At 38.3% G+C, this 21,514-nt stretch overlaps 1 protein-coding gene across 1 annotated transcript in view; it reads right to left on the bottom strand.

Annotated features, from left to right (window-relative positions):
• Window positions 1-586: 586 nt before the first annotated feature.
• slc4a11 (solute carrier family 4 member 11) overlaps window positions 587-21,514 on the bottom strand; it is a 52,565-nt gene continuing 31,637 nt past the window's right edge. Inside the window, exons 10-18 of the mRNA XM_079693328.1 lie at window positions 20,666-20,798; window positions 18,797-18,870; window positions 15,118-15,346; window positions 14,583-14,689; window positions 12,382-12,547; window positions 10,295-10,468; window positions 8,581-8,776; window positions 5,726-5,895; window positions 587-3,540 (exon numbers count right to left, since the gene is read on the bottom strand). Coding sequence (XP_079549454.1) covers window positions 3,474-3,540; window positions 5,726-5,895; window positions 8,581-8,776; window positions 10,295-10,468; window positions 12,382-12,547; window positions 14,583-14,689; window positions 15,118-15,346; window positions 18,797-18,870; window positions 20,666-20,798 — 1,316 coding nt within the window. The 3' untranslated portion in view covers window positions 587-3,473. The remainder of the gene's footprint in view (window positions 3,541-5,725; window positions 5,896-8,580; window positions 8,777-10,294; window positions 10,469-12,381; window positions 12,548-14,582; window positions 14,690-15,117; window positions 15,347-18,796; window positions 18,871-20,665; window positions 20,799-21,514) is intronic.

Here is a 21,514-nt window from a genome sequence, read left to right as displayed (position 1 = left end):
AACATATTGACAGTGGTGTAAAGTAACTAAGTACATTTACCTTAGTACTGTACTTCTAGCTACTTGAATGTATTGTTACAGTATACTTCCTCTCCAATACATCAAGACAAATATTGTACCTCTTACTGCACTCGATTTATTTGATAACTTGAGTTACTAATTCATTTACATAATCAAATCATTAATACAGTGTTATCAACAAATAATGTATGGTGTTGTATTATTTGAATTAAGATACACAGCTGTATATGCAATCACAGCACAAACATTAACAGTGTTTCAGTTATCAAATTATAGTTTAAAATCCAGTCCAATAATGTAATATTATTCCGAAATTGGCTACTCTGCATGATGAGTACCTTAGTTTCGGTACTCCACATTTATTTTGAAGTCAATACTTTTATAATTTGACTTAAGTCATGGTTTGATCGCAGGACTTTAACTTGTAACAGAGTATTCTGCACTATAACTGATACTCTCACTTGCATAGATCTTTCTGCATGTTTATATACTGTAAATTCACTCATTAGTACTTATGATCTGAGATGCAATGTAGGTCAAGGAGAAACACAAGGAAACAGCAACATTTACATCACTACTACTTTTTATTTGGCAAACAGCTTGAGATAGTTTCTCTTTTTCAGTGTACAGTATATATATACTATAATAAACCAACACATTCTGTTTTATAACCATTTTTTCTCATTTTACATATTACAGCTTACAAATATAGCTGATCTTTTGGACAAAATTACAGTTTCTGTTCGACACCTAAATGATTATGCTATATAAAAACCCAAACATCTTACATTCATGATTAGAAAAAGTAGGCTATATGAAATCAGGAAAAGAAAAGCAAAAACACCACAGTACGCAATTTCAAACAAATCCAATCAGGAGGAGGGGAGTCAAGGTTTCACAAACGTCTGAATCTGAATATCGCTCTGAATCTGAAGTCAGGCCCTCTGAGAGAAGTTTGCTGCTATTCCAAAATCATCAGCACGGAGAAGATATCAAGGAACAACAACAATACTGTCACGTAAGAAGAAGAATGGTTAAATCTCTGTACTCTGTCCAAAGTTAGAAACTAATACCTTGCCGTGGATTATAATGGATACTTGATCAAAACTAAACTTTGCATTTCAAACTGTACATATTACTTCATACCTCACATCTCTCTCGCCAGAGCTGTTTTAAGCCTTAATCCAAAGGATTATGCAAATGCTTCCGAGCTTTCCTTTCATGCCTTGCTATCTCGGCATGAGACATCTGCTTAAATTGGACATCTCTCTCACATCTGTAAGACAAAGTTGAACATTATGCATGAGGGAGCTGCCATTTGGACTTTGGGAAAGCAAGTAAACAGTCATAAAAACCCAGCGCTGTGAATGCTTTGTTCACGGGCAAACATTTGTTTTTCTCCTTGATGTTTGAAATAATTGAATCAGCACAGAGTAGTTTTATTAAAGATGAACTAAAAGTCTTAAAAATGCAACGGTTTGCTTTTGTTTCACCACTTCCGCTGTGAAACCTGAATCTCACCAGTTTGTACACAGTATTGCTGAATATTTGATTTGTTAGTCTTTTGGATACATGTCTATAGCATTACATCGTATCAAAAACCCAGATTAGACATGCTTTAGGCTAAACAGTGTCTGCTAAAATAAATGGTCTTTTTTTGGTGTTTTATTTTTTGTACTGTAGATAACAAGATAATCTTTCCAGACGTCTGGATTTTTTACATGACAACGTTTGCAAGCATTGATCTAATCTTAACATCTAAATAGAAAACAAGACCAGATTATTCTAAAACTCATCTTTGAACACTTGTTCACAAAATAAAACAAAAATAGGATGCACTTTGTTTAATCCAAAGCTCACAAATAGTTTTTTTAAAGGTTTTTTGTAATCTTTTTTTGTATTTTTTTTACCTTTACCTGCCTTTCATCTTTACTACCGATGCACCAGAACGGTGTTGGACTTCGACATGAACTGGAATGACTTTGATGTGTAAACACAGCGGCACAGCCTGATGTAAGACAAGACGCTAAAATTCAACAATCAGTAACTGTGGATCAGGAATGTGAAGGAGCAAACAGAGAATTACAAACTACTTTCCGTTTCAGCTTAAACACAAACAATTCTCCTTATTTTACTTAAAAGATAAACTGTCATAATGATAAATAAATATTTATATTTGTATATTGCCATAATATATTCTAATATATTCATAATTTGATAAAGATTTCACAATATAGTTTGGTTTGTGCTGTTGCTCTAAATAATTACAAAATATAATATATAACTGTGGAATGTTATTTTATTTTATTCAGCTGAGTAATTCCACCCAAAGCCGCATTCACATCGCTCTAACTTGTCGCCGGACCTCGCTCAAATTTTTCGCTGAACTTCGCTCGAATTTGTCGCCTGACATCGCTCGAAAATTGTGGCCAAGCTTTTTATCTCGTTTAGCGCTGACCGTTCAACAAGAAACCAATCAGATGACAGCTGTAGTTGGTGGTGCAAGCTAGCAGGGGACGTTACAATGACAACTAAACCAACTAGTTGTTTTCAGCAAGGCAAAGAGCTGATGTGAATGCAGCTTTAGAAATGAGGTTTCTGAAAGACCTGGCAAGAAGCTAGACAGATAAAGTAGCTTAGTAGTGTGGCTATGACACACACATACTCACACACGTTCCTTTTACCTCCTTAGTGAATGCTGCATTTTCTTGGAATGTCTTAGAAACTATAAGCACAAGTGTCCTTCATAGTAAAAAGGGGGGAATCACGGATAAAAGGTGCAGGAATGTAACGGTTTTCACACTGCACAATGACAGAATTACAAAGGGTACACATTTACTTTGCAGTGGTTTGAATGCAGCGTTAATTCACCCACGGAGAAGTGTTTAAGTACTTAGCAACACAGTGTAAGCATGTAGAATGACGGTGTAAAAACACAATGCGAGTGTTCATGCTTACATTGTGCAAATAAGCCTCTCTATAATGGCAGAATTGTTTAATACTTACACAGTGTTAGTGAGTACTTGAAGCACTAACCCATAGCTTAACACACAGATGACTACACTCCAGTAAGGGTTTTGTAAAATGTGGAGGAACATGGAGGTATATGTCACTGACAGGCTGACGGGGTCAAACAGAGGGGAAACAGGGTTCTGGACTTTCCTTTTTTTTTGGCAGAACTTTCCCAAAGAGAGGCTGTCCGTCCACATTTGGAAATAACTCCCACTGCTCCTCATCTCTCTTTCTCACATCACTTCCCATTTTCCAGTGCTTCACCTGCAAGAATGTTCTTATCAGATACAAAAATCAAAATAGTCGGTATCTCTCCTTTTTGCTTCCAAACAGTTTTGCATTGAAAAATATTTTTAAATCCGTATTTGTATTCTTTTTTTTTCCCTTCAAATTCCAGACGGTTTTCTTGTGGATCCTTGTGGACTTGTCTCCAGCTGTCGCTACATGTGTTGGGCATCCATTATGTCCAAGTATTTGGCCTCAATGATATGAGGAAGCACGTTGTTCCTAAACACAGAGCAGACAGAATCAATGTCAGTCGTTTCTTGTTAGAGCAGCGAAGGGAGAGAAAACATGAGGAAACAAAAGCCCCAACCATCAGAATGTCAGATCTTATCTCACAAGATTTATCACTTTGCTCTCAGTAGTAGCAGAGAACAAGAGATAGGATCAGCGTTACAGTGGTGGCTGGTGTGTACTTTTGTTGTGTGCACAAAGGCACTATAGGTCTGGAAACAAATGAGTCTTCACACTCAAAAAGTACTTTAAAGAGGCCCTATTATGCTAACTTTCAGGTTCATATTAGTATTTAGTGTCTCTACTGGGACATGTCTACATTATTTTATGTTCAAAAAGCTCTTTATTTTTCTCATACTGCCTGTGCTGCAGCACCTCTTTTCAACCTCTGTCTGAAACCAGAGCCCAGTCTGCTCTGATTGGTTAGCTGGCCGGCTCTGTTGTGATTGGTCAACCGCTTGGAGATGTCCCACCCCTTAGCCTATCATGTACAATGTGTTGGAGCGCTAGCCAATAGAAACGCAAGTGTTACAAAGTGATGTCACTATATTACAGAAGTAAACAAAGGAGTTACATATAGGTGTTTAAGGCAGGGAGTGGGGGTGTGTGGGAGAAAAACTCTCTCTGGAGGGATACAACCTTTATAACACAGTACAGGAAAGAGAAAACCCAAAAAACGAAATGGGGCCTCTTTAAAAGTCTTCTTTTTAATGCAGTACAATTATGATTGTAGCTATTGTGGCATCAGAAAAGGCCAAACTGTGATCTCTGAATTCAAGTTGCTCAAGTCACTAATTTAACAAATATAAAATGACCAAGTGTATGCAAATGTTTTTGTCATGGTTTCAAATAATTATCACCACACTCTAAAGTCTAAATATAAGCAGCTAAAGAAGAAATATTCCCCTCAGGAGTTGGTTGGACCGATACAGGAAGGTGAAAATAAAAGTGAATATTTTGACTTATATTCACCACAAAAACAATTTCTAAATGAACGCTGATATTGCTCATTGTCAGCTAAATGTAAGGCAACTGTAAGCATACAGTAAGTTACAATATATCAGGTGTGTGTTTAATGCCCCAAGTGCACAACATAAAAGAAGTACGATTTAAATTACCAAACAGTTCAACTCAATAATAGTTCAAGAGTATTTTGGAGAACAGAAGTCCCTCTGGTTGGATGTTATTTATTTGTACTTCTGTTGACATAATGGCTCTTCACTGAACAACTTTATGGCACTTTAATTGCAACCAATAAGCCATTCATAATTTGCAATAGATGTGATGTTTCCACTAGAAGAATAATGACACTCCTTTAATCAGGCGTGCATACTGCTAAATGTGGGCTTTAAAATAGAATCAAATGAAATGTGTGGAAACGTGTGTTAATGATGATTATTATCTGCATAACTAACATGCAGATAGTCACGCCATATTCTCACAAATATAGGAAAATACAGATGCTACTTTTCTTTACATTTTACACGTTTTTCTAGACCAGAGCACCATTTTTTATTGAAGGTATTCCGCTAGGAGTAAGGAAGAAGGAGAGTGTGTTGAATTATTCTGTGAGTTCACAAATAGCATATATAATGCTGTTGGATGTATGTTTCCAGCTGAGACAACATGTACAGCATATATACATTGAATGAGAACTGTAAAAAATAATTCATGAAAAATATGTGAAATGGTCTAAGGCTTCAGCTTCTTTAAAAAAGAAAATGTAACTACAAATACATTTACTTTTAATTGAAAATAAATCTAAATTTGTATCGTCACTTTTATCGTCCCAAAAGGTGCTATTGAGAAGGATTGGTTTAGTCAAAGATAGGAAATCATCCAGACTGAGGTCAGACAGCACTCATTAAATGTGTGCTGCTGAATCCTTCCTTCATTTTTTAAAGTACTTAAAGTAGTAAGGACAAAACTATTTTCTAACAATGTTCCTGATAAATAATCGTGTGAGGCTCACAGGCAGTGAAGGTAGGGGATTACTTTAGTCGTTGTTATTGTGTTCTTTTTTCTCTTTGTACATACCATCAGTACAGACCACTGTCTCATTTGTATGCATATATGTTGCTAAATGACAAACACTGTTTATGCATTGTCGAAACACAATACAAATATTTTTGATCAGAAAAAACGATTTTCTGGGGCAAAATGGCCGAGGTCGTACCTGATTGGAATCAACATGATCATGAGCAGAGGGAAGATCATCTTCATGTACGGGATGGGGTACATGCCGAACGTGCAGAGCACCAGCAGCTGCATCATCTGCAGGAAGGTGAAGTAGTGGATCTTCCTCTGGGGCACTTTGCGGATGTAGTGGGTCGGAGGGTAGGAGGTCTGCAGGACGAGAGGATCGGGAGAGATTAACATTCAAACTGAGGACCTTTCCTGTTCTCATGTCTCCTGCTGTCTTAAAGAAACGACTCAGGGAAGAGGACGGCCCACACACCTTCAAGAAGTCCACAGCGGGGTTAGATCATAAATAACACTCAGCTTCAGTGGGCTTTATCTGATGGAGTGTATTTATAGCGTGAGGGGTCTCCTGTGTGAGTGTGAGGCGGGGTGCAGGAGAGAAGCGGATGAATCTATTTTAAAACCTGAAAGCTTAAAGACTTTTATGCAAAAATACAATATCTTTGTTTTCAGTCTGGGTGTATCAGAAAAAAACTCATCTCTTCCAACTGATCCAGTGTCAGGTCTGAACCATTGCAACAACAGGAGTTGATGAATCAAAAGTCATCACACATCTGACAGTCCAACTATTTCACAATGTTGGCTATCATTTTGGAAACAACTTATTTGTTATCGGGCTATCACGATTTTCCATATATGATTATCGTGGCCATAATAATTCACAATTACGATATTTTTGCGATTTCTGTAGAACATTTAAAAATAAATGTCTTTGATCAAATGTTATTTTTAAATGTAGTCATGAGAATTGTGTGTAAGCAGGGCTGCCAACACTCACGCATTGAGCGTGAGAGTCACGCAATTAACCCATATCTCACGCACTTACGCCACACTTGCCTTTCCTCACGCTAAGTTTTCGTCCAAAATAAATGTATATAAATATAAAAATAAAGTGAAGGAACAGCAAACCGAGCGGTCCACGAAATGAGACGTTCTTCTGGCTTAGTTCAGTAAAGTTGGAACGATATTGGGAGATTCTGATTTCACGGATCAATAACTCTTGAACAAAACGTTGATCAGACACAAATGACGTCTCCTAGGTACCGTGATAAGGAGGACAACGAACTACAATCACATTTTGATAAAAAAAAGCCAATACGCGCCGTCCTCCGAGCTGGGCACATTACATTGGTCTCTATCCGCAGCCGGAGAAGAAACGAGTGCTCAGGGACCGTCTGCAAAGTGCAACTCCGAAAAAAGAGAATACAATAATATTCAATCCCTATTATACAGCTTATTACTACCAAACTCACTACACACATCAATAGTCTCCTGTGTGTCATACTACAGCAAGGAGTTTGGAAGAATATGCTTTAGAATAATTTTGGGGAATATTTATAATGTAAATCTTCAATCTATGGCATCATCTTAAATAACTTTACTATTATACAGTATATTTCTACCAAACTCACTATTTGCATTGTTGTTAGCATCTGGTTAGCTAGCTGCGCTAACGGATATTAGAAGCTGTTTCTAAAACAAGGAGAGGGAGAGCTCTGTCCTGTCAGACTGAGAGATACCTACAGCTCAGTGAGGTAAGGGACTCTGTTTAGATAGTTCACTTTAGTCTAGTTATCTCAGTGGGTCTCAAACGTTTTGGTCACCATTTAGGAGAATAAATGAAAAACAGTTATAAAATACTATGTGACAGTAAAACAAAAATACAGTTTAAAGGGTGAGTGATTTGTAAAATATCCATTAAAAAAAAGAAAATCTGTTTCCAGTTCTGTTTCATATGGGTGTTGAGAGATGTATCCTTAAAGTGCACCAAGTTGATGCAGGTAACTTCAATATTTAAAAAAAAAAATCTTCCCGGTGAGCATGCCCCCGGACCCCCCTAGAGGAGGTGAGCACACCCCCCACTTGAAAAATAGCACTTCACCTCTGCTTACACCTATATGCCATTTGATATGCTGTGAGCTGATTATCGAGCCTTCATTGTAAGAGTCGCGGGTACACTGTGTATGTGCGCATTCCACTGTAGTGCCCGGTACTTTAATGGGAAACCCTAGTTTGTACATGTCCAATACATTTGTAACACTGTACACATGAACGCTTCTTTTTTCGGTTCACCAAAAAAAAAATCTCACTACAAGCTGAACTCAAATGTTGGCAGCCCTGGTGTAAGTATATCCAGATAGGGAGCTGGAGAAAGAATCTTAAATGTATAAAACCAAGACTGAAGACTCAACAGTGGAGGTCTGTAAATCTGTCTCAAACTAAATAAACGTTATGAGTCACAGGCCCTTCTTACTAAAGCAGAGAATGCCATCTTTTGATATTGACATTTTGTTCAGAGTTTTTTGTTATTTTACTTAATGTAGAATAGTTTGCTGTTTAATAAATCTATGTGTATACATTATTCTGCACGGTGGAGCTCAAACATCCAGGTGAAGTACCAACAACCAAAATACATTTTGAACAAATACCTCTCACTGCCATTTGGAGGCGCCGGTGTGTGAGGGGTACTGTTAGAAGGACTTTTTTTTTTTTTCAGTAGGAAGGTTAAATCGGACACAGAGGAAAATCGACAAGAAATATTATTATAGATTTACTTGTTGGTAAAGTACAGTATATTGCAAATATTGTTTTTCATATATAACAATAGAAGAAGAAAGGATCAGAAAATAACAACCTTAAATGATGAATGTTCATTTATGAGCTGATCTGTTTCAATTCACTAAACCCACCTGGGATTCAGAGTAAATTAAAACAAACATATTCTTTGGCTCAGATCCGGTCCTCCAAATCCGGTCTACCGTTTGATGTGCAAAGTCCTTCATATGGCCAAACGCACACATGTATTTCCCCCCACACACACTTCCTCACCTGCTCCTTGAGGAGGAGAGCTATGCGGTCGCACATCTGGTTTCCGTCAATGGAGGTGAGGGCGATGTAGAGGAACAGGCCGTACAGGACGGGTTTGGGGATCCACTGCAGCGGGAGGGGCAGCAGCAGCACCGACACGCCGATGAAGATGTTGGCAGCCAGAGACGTGAGCCGCGTCTCCTTCACCTGGACGATACTGAGGACACACACACACATAATAACACACACAGATGAACGCTTACTGGAGCGCACATGATTGTTTAATACAATGCAACAGACAACGTTTTTTTCCAAGGTTTTCTTATCAGTGTTCCTGCACATTTTCCATTTGAAAAATCTAAATTTTCCAGATGACATTTCTTGGAGTTTGAGGGAAATATATTAGCCTTGGACTCATTTACAGAAATATGTTATATCATGATTTATAAGGTCTTTTCACCGACAGGCCTTGTTCTTACACAAACTGACATTGAGCTCACACAATGAAACTCGTCCTAGGAGTCATGAGCAATTCTGGCCCAATGGTTCATTATGTTGTTTGTAGTCCATGAGTCTGTCTTCAGCATCTTTTGACAATCATCATGTTCACTGGGCTCTGGGATTGAGTTTATATGAACTCCTTGTCTTAACCAAGTCAAGTGTTGTGTTGCATAGTGCAGTCACTCAAAGATCAATTAGCATTATATCTTGATGATACAATGTAGAGTTGAAGGTTTTGTATCGTCTGGTGAATTGCACAAATTGTAACAGAAAAGTCCATCCTTTCATTATTTCCAGAGAAGAGTGAAGCAAGTAAAAGTAATATAAGTGTTGGTTCTTAAAATGTAGGGATAAGGCCCACAAAGAAGTGACAAGATACATCTGTGAGGTTCCAAGAAAAACAATATTTTTCTGACTATCATTTTCTTATTTTAACCATCAGTATCTGTTCAGGCGTCTGACAAACGATTGGGATAAAACAATCTTAGAAGGGAAACTGTGTCTTTAGTTTAACAACTCATGAACATACAGTTTCCAACAAACGGGCTAGCATGTGTCATCCTAAAGCAGACTTTTGAGGTTTATGCTCCAAAACTGATCTGAAAAGATCTTGTAAATCAGCTAAATATCCACCTGATTAGATTTGCATATGACTAACGTTAATTTATTTCTATTTACGTTGTTTTTACTTATTATTTTAAGTGGGTATTTCACACCTTCGTCTTTATTTAATTTGTAGTTGTTCTTGAAATGCATAAAAGTATAAGTATGCTCAATTCCTTTTCAAAAGCTGACATTTAAAAAAGGTTGGGAACTTTTCTTTCCATTACCACTTTTCATAGTCAATCATATATGTACATTTGGAGTAATACGTTGTGGACATATGCATACATTCAAAACCCTTAATCGCATATCGTCTTTCAAATCAACATTTCTTATTAGATCTCTTACAGAAGATTGTGCCTTGTGCGTTAATATCACACTTGATTACTTGAAGAATCCTTAATGTATGCTAACTTTGGCCGTAATGATAACCTTAATCCTCTCATCTCTTGAAAGCCCCCCCACCTTTTCAACCCGGAGACAAAATGGTTAGTTACATAGTAATCATGCAATCAGCTAAGAGCAGGATACAGTAGCCAGCGACACAAAATCACCGGTCACCGCGTGCTCTGAGGAAGACCTTTAATTGAGCGTCTGATTAGCATCGGCGATGAGGAGGCAGGTAACTCACGTCTCGTAGAGGTGCCCTCCCTCCACACGCTGCTCCACGAACGCCAGCTGGCGCACATGGAGGGTGGAGTGGGGGAAGGCGGCGTGCATCCAGGGCAACCCCAGCACCGACATCAGGATGTTAATGAGCCCAGAGAGCATCAGGTCCCAGTGATACGCCGTGCCCTTCAGCAACCTGCGGAGCAATGCAACTGTTACACTCAACAACAACAACAGGCTAAACCACCACAACCCCCCCCCCCCCCCCCCACATGAGAAAACTAACATTATCCTAGTTTCTACTTTACTGGTTGCGGTTTTATTTAGAAGTTTTCCCAAAGTGCGTCATATCTGTTTTTGCTTCCTGTCTTTGTTTGTTTTCCCGCCTATTTTGAATGTCTTTCCTGGCCTTATAAGTTCCATCTTATCACAATTAGCCTTGCAACCACCTGAGTCCTAGAACCTGTACATTTGATAGTATTTATCCACGTCTAGTCCCCTCGTCTTAAAGTCAATTTTCTTTTTTAAATGTGTTGTTTAGATGCCTGAAAAACGTCTGTAGTTACACAAAATTAAGGTATCTTAACATTTTGTCCAATAACATAAAATATGTCAGTGAATACACTCGTGAATGTCCGAAAATGGCCATCACAAACAAGTGATTATATGAGGCTACTAAACGTCAGCCCGAACATTAGCAGCCTTTAGATTAGTGGTGGTGACACGCAGTCATGTAACCTTGATGTAGTTAGCTTATATTATAAGCCAACTAGACTAATGTTAGCCTTTTACTTCTGGCTATTGCATTTTTCACTTCAACATAGTGGTGTTAATATGTGGAGGCTATACTGCTGAACAATACCTGTAAGTATCATAAACATGAGCACATGTGACACAAATTCAAAGGGCATTAATCTCCTAAATTTAGCGTTGCCCTTCAATACAACCGGACTACAATTGCTCGTATCTCTCACTAACTCATTCAACAAATAGGAAATCAATGTCTCTTGTGTTTCCATAAATCCAATTTATAAACCATATGTATGTGACATTGAAGTAAATGTACATAAAGGGTTGATCTTGCGATCTGATGCCACAGAACATTTGTCTGCACAATAGAGGAAAAGAGGGTGGTTTTCTTACTCTAGTCTCTAAATCCCTAAATAACTTAGGATAAGATTAACCAAGTTTCATTCTGACCTATTTTCCTTCAGTGGAAACTTTACTGAATGTATGATGATCTGCATAATAATGACTAATATTTTTAAATGAATAAATGATGACAGAAAACAAAGAAGTGGTTCGATAAACATCTTATTTCCAGATACAAAAAAATGATGTCGTGCAAATCAAAGGATGCATTAGTCAAAAGAGAGCAGGAACAGAAATAGCCATCGCTGTTTTCCGCTTCTGTTCTATTGTTAGGTACACATGAAAGAAGCAATGAAGGTTAAATACAGCAACTTTGCTTACAAACCTTTTTGATAGGTGTTAAATCAACTTCTATTTTTTTTTTACACATTGTGACAGCGTTAAAAAGATCGGCATACTTGGGAATCACTTTGCTTTTCATGGTATAGCAACCGTCGCCCTGCCTTCCAGTGAAATCTTCCCCAAACTTCCAGATCCAATTAATTTCTGCCTAACAAATGTCGATGCTAAGGGTGGAAATTCCATCATTATAGATTTCCACTGTAGGGCTGCTCTGAAGTGGTCTCTCCAATACACATTTCAGAAGAACAGGGTGAAAAGCTCAGCATAGTGTTTTGGCTCTGAGGCTTCTTCAGAGCTCCCTGACTGTGAACATTTGACTCAGATGTCAAGTTTCTGCTTCAGTTAATCTCCCCTCCCAAACAGACGGGCAAATATCCGGTTTCTGCACATCCCCAAGGTCTTTGGTGACTTCTCAAAGGGTCATAGAAAGAGTTTAAACCAGTAATTGCATGAGATTATAATCCCAGGATTCACCCTCACTATTTTTATCATTTTGGACAGAATCGACAGTTATCTACTTGTAAATAAAGTCACGACAAAAAGTCATCATAGGATTCAAATATGATGCATTCTTGGTCAAAATGATTCTGTATATGAAGGCATGTTTTTCTCTACCTGTTCTCTGGCGCATTGGTCAGTGAGACGACGATGTTCTGGTCGATGAAGATGAGGAGGGCCAGGAGGAAGCCCAGGCCCATGGCGCTGAACACGTTGAGGGCCGACAGACGCTCAAATGGAGCTACCCTGAAGACGGGCCGGTCATGAACTTTAAAAACTGGAACTGTTCACAGAGCAAGAGAAGAACATTACATCTTGAGCCAAAAAGATATTAGAAAATGTGTGAAATACTCAATCAACAGAAGATAAATGCAGATATGTAAAGATTAATTAGGTATTTTACTTGAATAAAATAAATACTATGGTCCTACAATATTCTATTACAAGTACAGTACTTTCCACCACTTGATAAATGTCAACTATTTGTTTTTCATTTTTTATTCAAAAACCTCAAACATTGGGAAATGCCAGCTTCTTAAATATGAGGATTTGCTGTTTTCTTTCATTAATAATTAGATACATTTGCTTATAATAGTGGGAAATAATCCTTGGCTGCAGCCCTAATTACACCTTTGAGTTTTAATGAGTTCTTCCTTTGTTAGATAACTGTAGCTTAGGGCATGACCTACTTGATTACATCTCTATGATAGCTAAATTATAAGCATCAGTTTCTTTAGTGGACTTTAAATGGTGACAGGAATGTCATTATTTTGCTTTAAATTCTCCATCAGTACTTCCCAGCTCCTCAGATTCCATCTTCACTCACATAACTGTCTCTGTGACTGCTGTTATGACTCACGTTTCACACCAAAAATCATTTCCTGTGTTTGGCTCACGTTTTTTCCTCTGCTGTAGATCTCATTTAGGGCTGTATCACCTCAAATACTGCTGAATTAAGTGCAGCTGGTTACATTTATGAGGAAATGACAATGCAATAATGGGGTTATTATCTTATGACTTATTGTCTCCGGAGGTAAAGGAACAGAAAATTGGCCCGGCTCTTAAATTTAAATTCACTTGAGGGTTTGGCGCTTGTCTCTGTGTTTCTGCGTCCGACCCCTGGAGAACAGCTGCTGCCTTGGCAACAATGAATGGAGACTCAAAATGATGCTAAACAATAGAGGATAAAAACTGACTATCTCCCATGTGGTTTGGCCTGTGCCTTGATTAAAGAACATAAAAAGCCAATAAAGGCACCAATAGAGGAGGCCCTGCAGTTAGACAGTCTGTTTTGGAAGTAAACACACAACAAGTTTGGGCCCTTCACCAGATTTGGACCAGAGTTGGAAGCCCTAAATACACACCTCGAGCAAAAATGATATAGCTGACTAGCAACCACTAACAGCTTCCTTACAATTACTTTCCCTCATGTCTCATATTTAATGCAATGTTGTGAATCAAACAAATGCTATGTTTTGATCGAGGATACAGATTTTTCTTTTACAGGGCCTATGTGTTACAATGAACTCACATTATGTAAGTTCAAAGAAATGTTAATGCACATGCAGATGTTATAAATCAACTATTCTTTCCCTAAGACATGTTTGCCCTAGTTAAAAGCTCAGTAACACAACTGCTAATCACTTCATTATTCATTAAGAGCCGTGAGGAGAAAGATGTGCCTGTGCATGTGGCGTCGAGGGGGGGGAACAGATATTGACTGTAGTAGTTCTGAGAAGTTCTGTATATTTTCTGCGAAGACAATTCTGAAGATTTATGCATTGCCAATATGTTGACTCACATTCAACTCTCTTAGTTCAATGATGAACAAAAAGATGAGCTTTTAAATATAACATATTTAATGGGGCCTGCTTTTGGGGGGGTTCTCTTTCCTGTAGTGTGTTATTTATGTTTTGTTGCATGTAAATGGTCTGCAAAAGCTAAAATCCCTGTGTTCCCTCCAGGGGGAGTTTCTCTCCCACACACTCCCCCCCTGCCTCAGACACCTCCATTGGACTTCTTTGTTAACTTCTGTAACATAGTGACATCACTAAAATATGAGGTTCGCTTTTTTATAATGCAATAGATTTAGAAATCTATCAAATCTGAATTAGAGACATGTTTTTCAAAATTACCATGTGAACGATTTTGACAATGTCAATTTTTGCCATGTTATGACAGCTGGGGTTTAAAAAATCTGTAAAATATATGTACTGTATATAATCTAATATATGTATCTGTATATCGCATACCGATATAAAACAGTATAACTAGACTGCAGTCCCTTCAGCATCTAGAAAGTAAATTATGATACTTACGGTCAATGTCACTGAAAATGTAGGAGCCGATGAAGGAGAACATGAGCACTGAGATCGGCAGAGCGCAGTCCGACATCACCTCCCTCACTTTGACATGCAGGAACGGGCTGGAAGAGAAAGGGAGAGAAAGAAAGAAAGAAATTAAGAAAGAGGAGAGTGAGCGAGGAGAGACAAATAATTACTTTAGACAATTACTTTAGACAAGACAAGGACAATGGCTGCAATCCTGACACTGCTTAAGTACCTCAGTCTGCCTTTTGCTTACACAATTGAATCCGGCTTTGAGGTTGATTTGATTACTGGGGGCAATCAGAAGTAGAATATTAATGCTTATTAAATCATAGGCTGGAACAGAAGCTTCGGCAGAAACGGAGCTTTGTGAGAGCCCGTCTGGAAAGTTCCTGAAAGCCCCGTCAGTCCAGATAATCTTTAGAGTCGAGGTCCCAACTCGGCAGTGTTCGTACGAGATCTCACCCAAACAAGATTGAAACTCCTGCGGTGATTTATCTGAAGAGTGTGGCAGCGCTGCACGTACCTCCTTTTGAACTGGTACAGGGTGTAGCCCATCCATAACGTCCCGAGCATCAGCAGCATGCAGAGGAGCGGCCTCTCTCGAGTGCAATGGATGACGGTTTCGGGGAGGGCGTTGAGAGCGTATCCCGCCGCCACCTCGCTCCTGTTTCCCCCGAGCAGATCTCCAGCCTGATGGAGGATCTGTACGGTTGTGTTTCCAAGCGTCGGTGGGTGGTAGTACCTGAGAAAGACTGAACATCCACAGAGTCTAGTTATCTAGTTTAGCCATTCTATTAAATATGGTAATACATATAAGACAGATTGTCAATAAATGTTAGATATTCATGGTTCCCAGAGGATGAATCCTAGTGATTTTCATATACCCTGAACGTTTTAACTCCCTAATGAAATCAATACTACCCTGCTTGTATATTCACTACATTTTTTTATATCAAATACTTTCAAAACTACATGCCTCCTGCAAGAAATATTATTTGCCAACAAGCAGACTTAAAAACAGAGAGCCTATTTCATGCTCCAATCCCCATAGAAAGATAATTTAAAATATTACATTAAGGGACACTGCTGGATGAAGAGACATGGAGGACAGGGGCTGTAAACTGTGCAGGGATCGCTAGAGAAGAGAAAACAACATAAAAGTGAGATAAACCTCAGCTGAGCTGTGGCTCTGCACTGAAACCTGATCAACTGGATACTAACAAATATTCAATGAAGGTAGAAAGCACTATTTTGCTCATGTCTTTGTACACTCACACAGTAGGAGATAATAGTTTTAATGAAAATGAAAGGCAGTGACTGGATCAACAGTCAATCTGTTAGATTCCTTAAAGTGGACTTATCATGCTATATTTGAATAATATAGTGTAGGACCATACCTATATAAGGCATATTTATACTTTTTATTTGTCAAAATACCAAACAGATCATGCATTTTAGCCATTCCTCATTTCGCTCAGTTTAACACTGTCTTTGCATGGGCTGATTCTGTGAGAACAGCACCATCTACAGGCCTGGCATATGTACTACAGCGTCTCCAGCGCTTTCCAACGGCAATGTCCGTGGCTGTCTCCTCCTGATTGGTGGAGTTGGCCCAATAGCCGTAGCGCCACTTCTGTGATGTCATAGAAGTGTTCAAATCTGGATCAGTCTGTATCAGATCCGTTGCAGCCCCTTTTTAAGAGATTTGGGTATGGAGGAAAATAGAGAGGGTTGTGTTTTCTGACACTTGGTGAGTTCCCTGGAACACCGGGGAAACATATTCATGTACAAAAGACGTACAAAAGTGCATTTTGCATGATAGGTCCCCTTTAAATGACGATACATTATTTTCTGCCACTAGGGGGCTCTCAAAGGATGAGTTTGGTGTGGCGTTGCAGATAATTGGAGTTTGTCATTGGAGTCAACTTTTTGGTTTGTTTTAAGACCATTTCTTCACAAAAGTCTCCTTTTCTCCAAAACAAATGGCATCTATGAGTGAATCAGGTAGAAACAGGAACATGCATTGTGTTTTCCCTTGCAGAAACAGGGTGGAACGGCTGCGAGCTAAAGGCTAATGTTTGCTCTGTTAATCTGACAACTTGAGAGCTAGGTGTTCAAGAAGTTTTTGATCAAGAGCTGAAATATTCACAGTGTCATCCTCTCCAAAATAACATACCGTCATTAAAAGTGTGTGGCAGCTAGTTTGCTTAGCATTATGTCTGTTAACTAACGATCCAGACATCCAATTACTAAAAATCTAGCTACAATCTTCAGTTAACAATGTCCAGGATCTAAAAGGTGTATCGTCAAAATGTGGCTGGCGATAACCGTGACGCTACACTAAAGGGATGCTTCCTAGTTAAAAACTGTTACTGTTCATTTTAAGGATATCTTTGATTTTAACATATAACATTGCTGAGGTCTTTTCTTTTTTTATGCAGGAATTGAATGTACTGTTATGTAATTGTGTAACTTTCAACATCTGTATGATTTATTTCTGTGCTGGCAAAAACAACAACTGTAGTTTATTGAACTTGACCAATGACATTTATCCTGATTAGGGAAGCCAGAAACTGACCATGATCAAATTCGAAAATCGGACAGCCCTGGCGAATATTAATCGATATTTGGCTTCCTCCAAGTTTACAGGTTAACAAACTGATGGTGTGACCAATGGCCATTTACAATTATTAATACTATTACTATTATTAGCATTAGTCTATATTTTGGTTGAAACTAAGAAAAAAAAGAAAAACATAAACAATAATAAAAAAAGATATAAATAAAATCGAATTTGAAAAAATTATTTTCGATTATGGAGACTGTAAGGAATATTCGAAAAATCGAATAATCGCTGGCATCCCTAATCCTGATATCCCTATTAGATCTACAGGATGAACAACTCACCAACCATAATGTAAGTCTCCTTCTTAAGTGAGCATCATGTTGAAGGTTGAGATGTTAAACTACAGTACATATGCTTTTAGAACTATTTAAAAAAAATTGTATAACAGTAGAAACCATTCTGATCAACACTTTCTTTGCAGAGAGTGAAACCACCTGAATGCGGCTCCTTCTGCATGCCGTTTCATCAAACCAGAGGAAAGTTATGAGGCAAACGAAGTTGTACAGGAGACTGGTAACACACTCATATTCATGGTACTGCAAACTATTTTGGATGGAAAGTGTACACAAAATGGCATAGGTTAATGTTATGGTAATGGAATATGAGCTAGGAGCGTATTCTACAAATGGTTTCTGAAAATTGACTACAGCGCCAGCAATCTCCAAGACTACATCGCGTTCAAAATAAATTACATCCAGCTATCGTCATCTCATTTGTTGCAGATTAAATTGTATAAAATATTTATGATATAGTGCAGTTAAGGCGGGAGAGGGGGTGGTTTGGCTGCAGGCTGGGTTTGAAAGCTGGATTGATTCATTTACTACGAAGTATCTCTGCCTCTCAGTCTGCTGAACCACCTAAAAAACTCTGCTTCTTACTTTTAATTGGACAAAATACTCATTTATTATACATGCAATAAACTTGAAAACAATGACTGTTTATTTTTGATAAGTTAATAAATCAAATGGTTGCTTCTTGGCTCTCATGTATGGTTTATTTTTGATAAGTTAATAAATCAAATGGTTGCTTCTTGGCTCTAATGTATGGTTTATTTTTGAGAGAATTGTCTACCCTGCACCACTATAATAACCAAAAGTATGGCTTGTTCTTCATTAAGTGCTGGAATTATTGAATATAAATTACAGTGTTAATCTGCAAACAGACGATAACACGGAAAAATAACTAAGGACATTTTCAATCAAATTGACTAAATGATCAGTTGAAGAGATCTAATTAGCATCAGTCAACAAAGAATTCTCCAGTCGGGGAAGCCACACTAATTAGTGCGCTGCAAATGTATCTAAAAAGTGTGGATAATCGTTTCCAAAGTGTAAATCTGGGGCATTTTTAATGATTCTCTCTCAGTGCAATTAGCTTTTTTGAGAATGACACATGAATTTGAGGCTGTACTGGTGGAGGCTCTGACGGCAGGTATGACGCTGGAGTCAGAGCGGACTATAACATATTGAATTGCAAAATGACAGTTATGTGGGAAAAACATAAATGGGAGACTGTGAGAGAGACATTTATGTGAGTTCATAGAAAAGAGGTATTTGCTGTGTGTTTGGGAACTTACTTTTGACTGTGCCTTTCACTGCATCCACCACAAATGCGATGGAAATGAAGAGTGCAATGACCTCCTCTGTAGACCTGGAGAAACAAAGTAACATTAATTAAGAGGCAAAAGAAAACTATTGATGAAAAAAATAGTGTTGATAAAAACAAAAATTAGAAATAAATAAACATGCGTGTTTGCAGTAAGCATCCATGTCAGTTGAAAAACATCATCCTTCTTTATTGTATCCTAAAATGGTCATAATTACTGTGTGAATTATTGAGTTATGGCCAAATACCTGCTTTGTGACATCAATGTGACCTTAACCCTTGACCCTCAAAATAAAATCAGTATGCTAGATGATGTTATTCCAAAATTGGTCTCATGTGTTTCTGAGATATCGAAGTGAGGTCATGGTGACCTTTGACACCCCAAATTAGACAGGGCAGAGTATAGAGAGGCGAAGTCCCTCCCCTTCCGGGGGAGCTCCATGGGACCTTGTTTCGGAAAAAGCATGTGTTGAAGTCAATGGAGAGAGAAAGATTATCTTATCCGTTTGAATTATGCCACGAGTTACACAAATTATGTTTGTCAATTTAAAAGATAATTTTGCAAGTCAACATTTTTTAAATGTGTTGTAAAACTGTGAAGTAACACTTTGTGCTTTTCGCTCAATTAACTACATCTCCTGCCTCGCACCACACACCAAGACGGCCGTCACGTTGGCACGTTTCACTTCTTTCTTTCAGAATGAGGCGAAAATTATTAAACGAGGTGAAAATCACTACAAGTCTGGGCACGTTGAGAGCTGTGCATACACACAAGGGGAGTTAGTCGGTTCCGTAAGAGCCAGCATGCGGGACTGGGATTCTGGGATTTGTAGTCTTTCTAGTTGCATATTTTTCATAGTCTTATATTTCAACAGTTTTACGACAAACTGTGACTTTTTTTACATGGAAATGATCTTTTAAATTGACAAACATCATATGTGTAATTCTTGGCACAATTCAAACGGGATCGAAAGATACGTTTTCTTTCTCCATTGATTTTTCCGGAATAAGGTCCCATGGTGGTCACCGGAAAGAGCGGGACTTCGCCTCTCTATTAAAGATGACATTTTAATTATTTTTCTTCCAGGTGTTTCCAAGTTGTTTTATGTTGGTGCCACTGTTGCAAAGATAACCACATTGTTTTTCGTTTTCCTCAGAGCATGTTTCTTGCAGCAAATGAAGCGTTTTATGCTGACCATCAGGAAAAAGCAAGAAACATATTGAAATATTTTATAATGTGTCTCTTCCTTTGATGCAGATGAATGTGTGGCGATCAGATGCATTATGTTATCTGGCAACATTTGGAGCTAATTTCATGAAACATAAGTTAGCAACACTGTGCAGGACACACTGTATTTGGTTTTCCGCAGCTTTGTGCCCTAAATGTAGCCTTCACTTTCCCAGGCAGACAGAATGGGATAGCGAGAGCGAGACTTACAGTATAGGGAACCAATCTAAATGCAGATGGTATCATTACTCTACAGCCATTACATTATGCAATTAACATATATTTCAAAATGATAAATTAATGCAGAAAATGGGTCGATTTCCCCCTCAAATCTTTTGGTTTTGGCTAAAGGCAATAGGGAAGCAGAAGGAACGATATAAAACTCTGGATGTGTGGTAGCTGGGAGGAGAGCTGTCAGCCTGAATCCTCTCTGAAATCTGTTTGTTGTAGAAAACAGATTTTCCGTTGAGTGACAGTGATTCTGCTGCAGATACTGACGTTTTAACGCCCAATTAAAAACATTTTCTGTTTGTCAGAGAAGGAAGACAGCAAAATAATTGCCTCATAGGTATGATTTTACTGAAATAAGTGGTAGAACTGCATGGGAAATACCTTTTAAAGAGCTTCATGAGCAGACTGACGTTGAAGATGCCTCCCAGGATGAGGAAGAAGCAGTTCCACAAACCGATGCAGGCGTAGAAAGCGGGGAAATCCAGGTTGTAGTCGTCGCAGATTCCTCGTATCACTGCACGTGTATACAAACAAATACACAAAAAAATTAAGATAGATCATAGAGATGTTAGTGTTTAACGATTGACGTGTGTTTGGTCTTTTGCAGCAGTAAGCTAGTCTTCCCTTATAATTAAACACCAGTGCTACCCTCCTCTGGGTAACATGTGCCACATTGAAATTGTATGCAAAAAAACACAACAAAAGGAGAGTCATCGATGATGGTATATATATTTTGTGAATACAGATTCTTGAAAAGCAATTGAATATAAGCGCAAAACGGAGGAATTTTTTTTTTTTTATAAACTTCTATGCATGTTATCGCAGATATTTGACTTCACACAATGAAAAATCTTACGTTTTTCACTCAAACATGAGAATAACAGAGAAATTGAAATGTGTTTGTTAGGACTATAACAATTTAGATGTAATGTCGAGCAGATTTGTGTGCAGATGAGCTACAACCTAACAAACAAACCATTGTGCTGCTCAGAAAGGCTGCTGGAAACTGTAATTACCCCCATGGGAATGTGCTTAGCAGAAATCTAACCCATTTACTTCAAAGACCGTCACACCACAAACCCAACAAACAGCTTCGATATAAAAAAAAACGACAGAAACTACATCTTGGCATCGGGGTCGCTGCTCATCTCATCGCTGCCTGATGCCGTGCTTCCAGCCGTCACCATCGTTTAAAATCCAAGAAAACACCGCTGCTGGGTACAAACCGAC

This window comes from Notothenia rossii (assembly GCF_949606895.1).
Source record: "Notothenia rossii genome assembly, chromosome: 7".
Lineage (NCBI taxonomy): Eukaryota > Metazoa > Chordata > Actinopteri > Perciformes > Nototheniidae > Notothenia > Notothenia rossii.
This window is presented reverse-complemented; position numbering and strand designations above follow the sequence as displayed.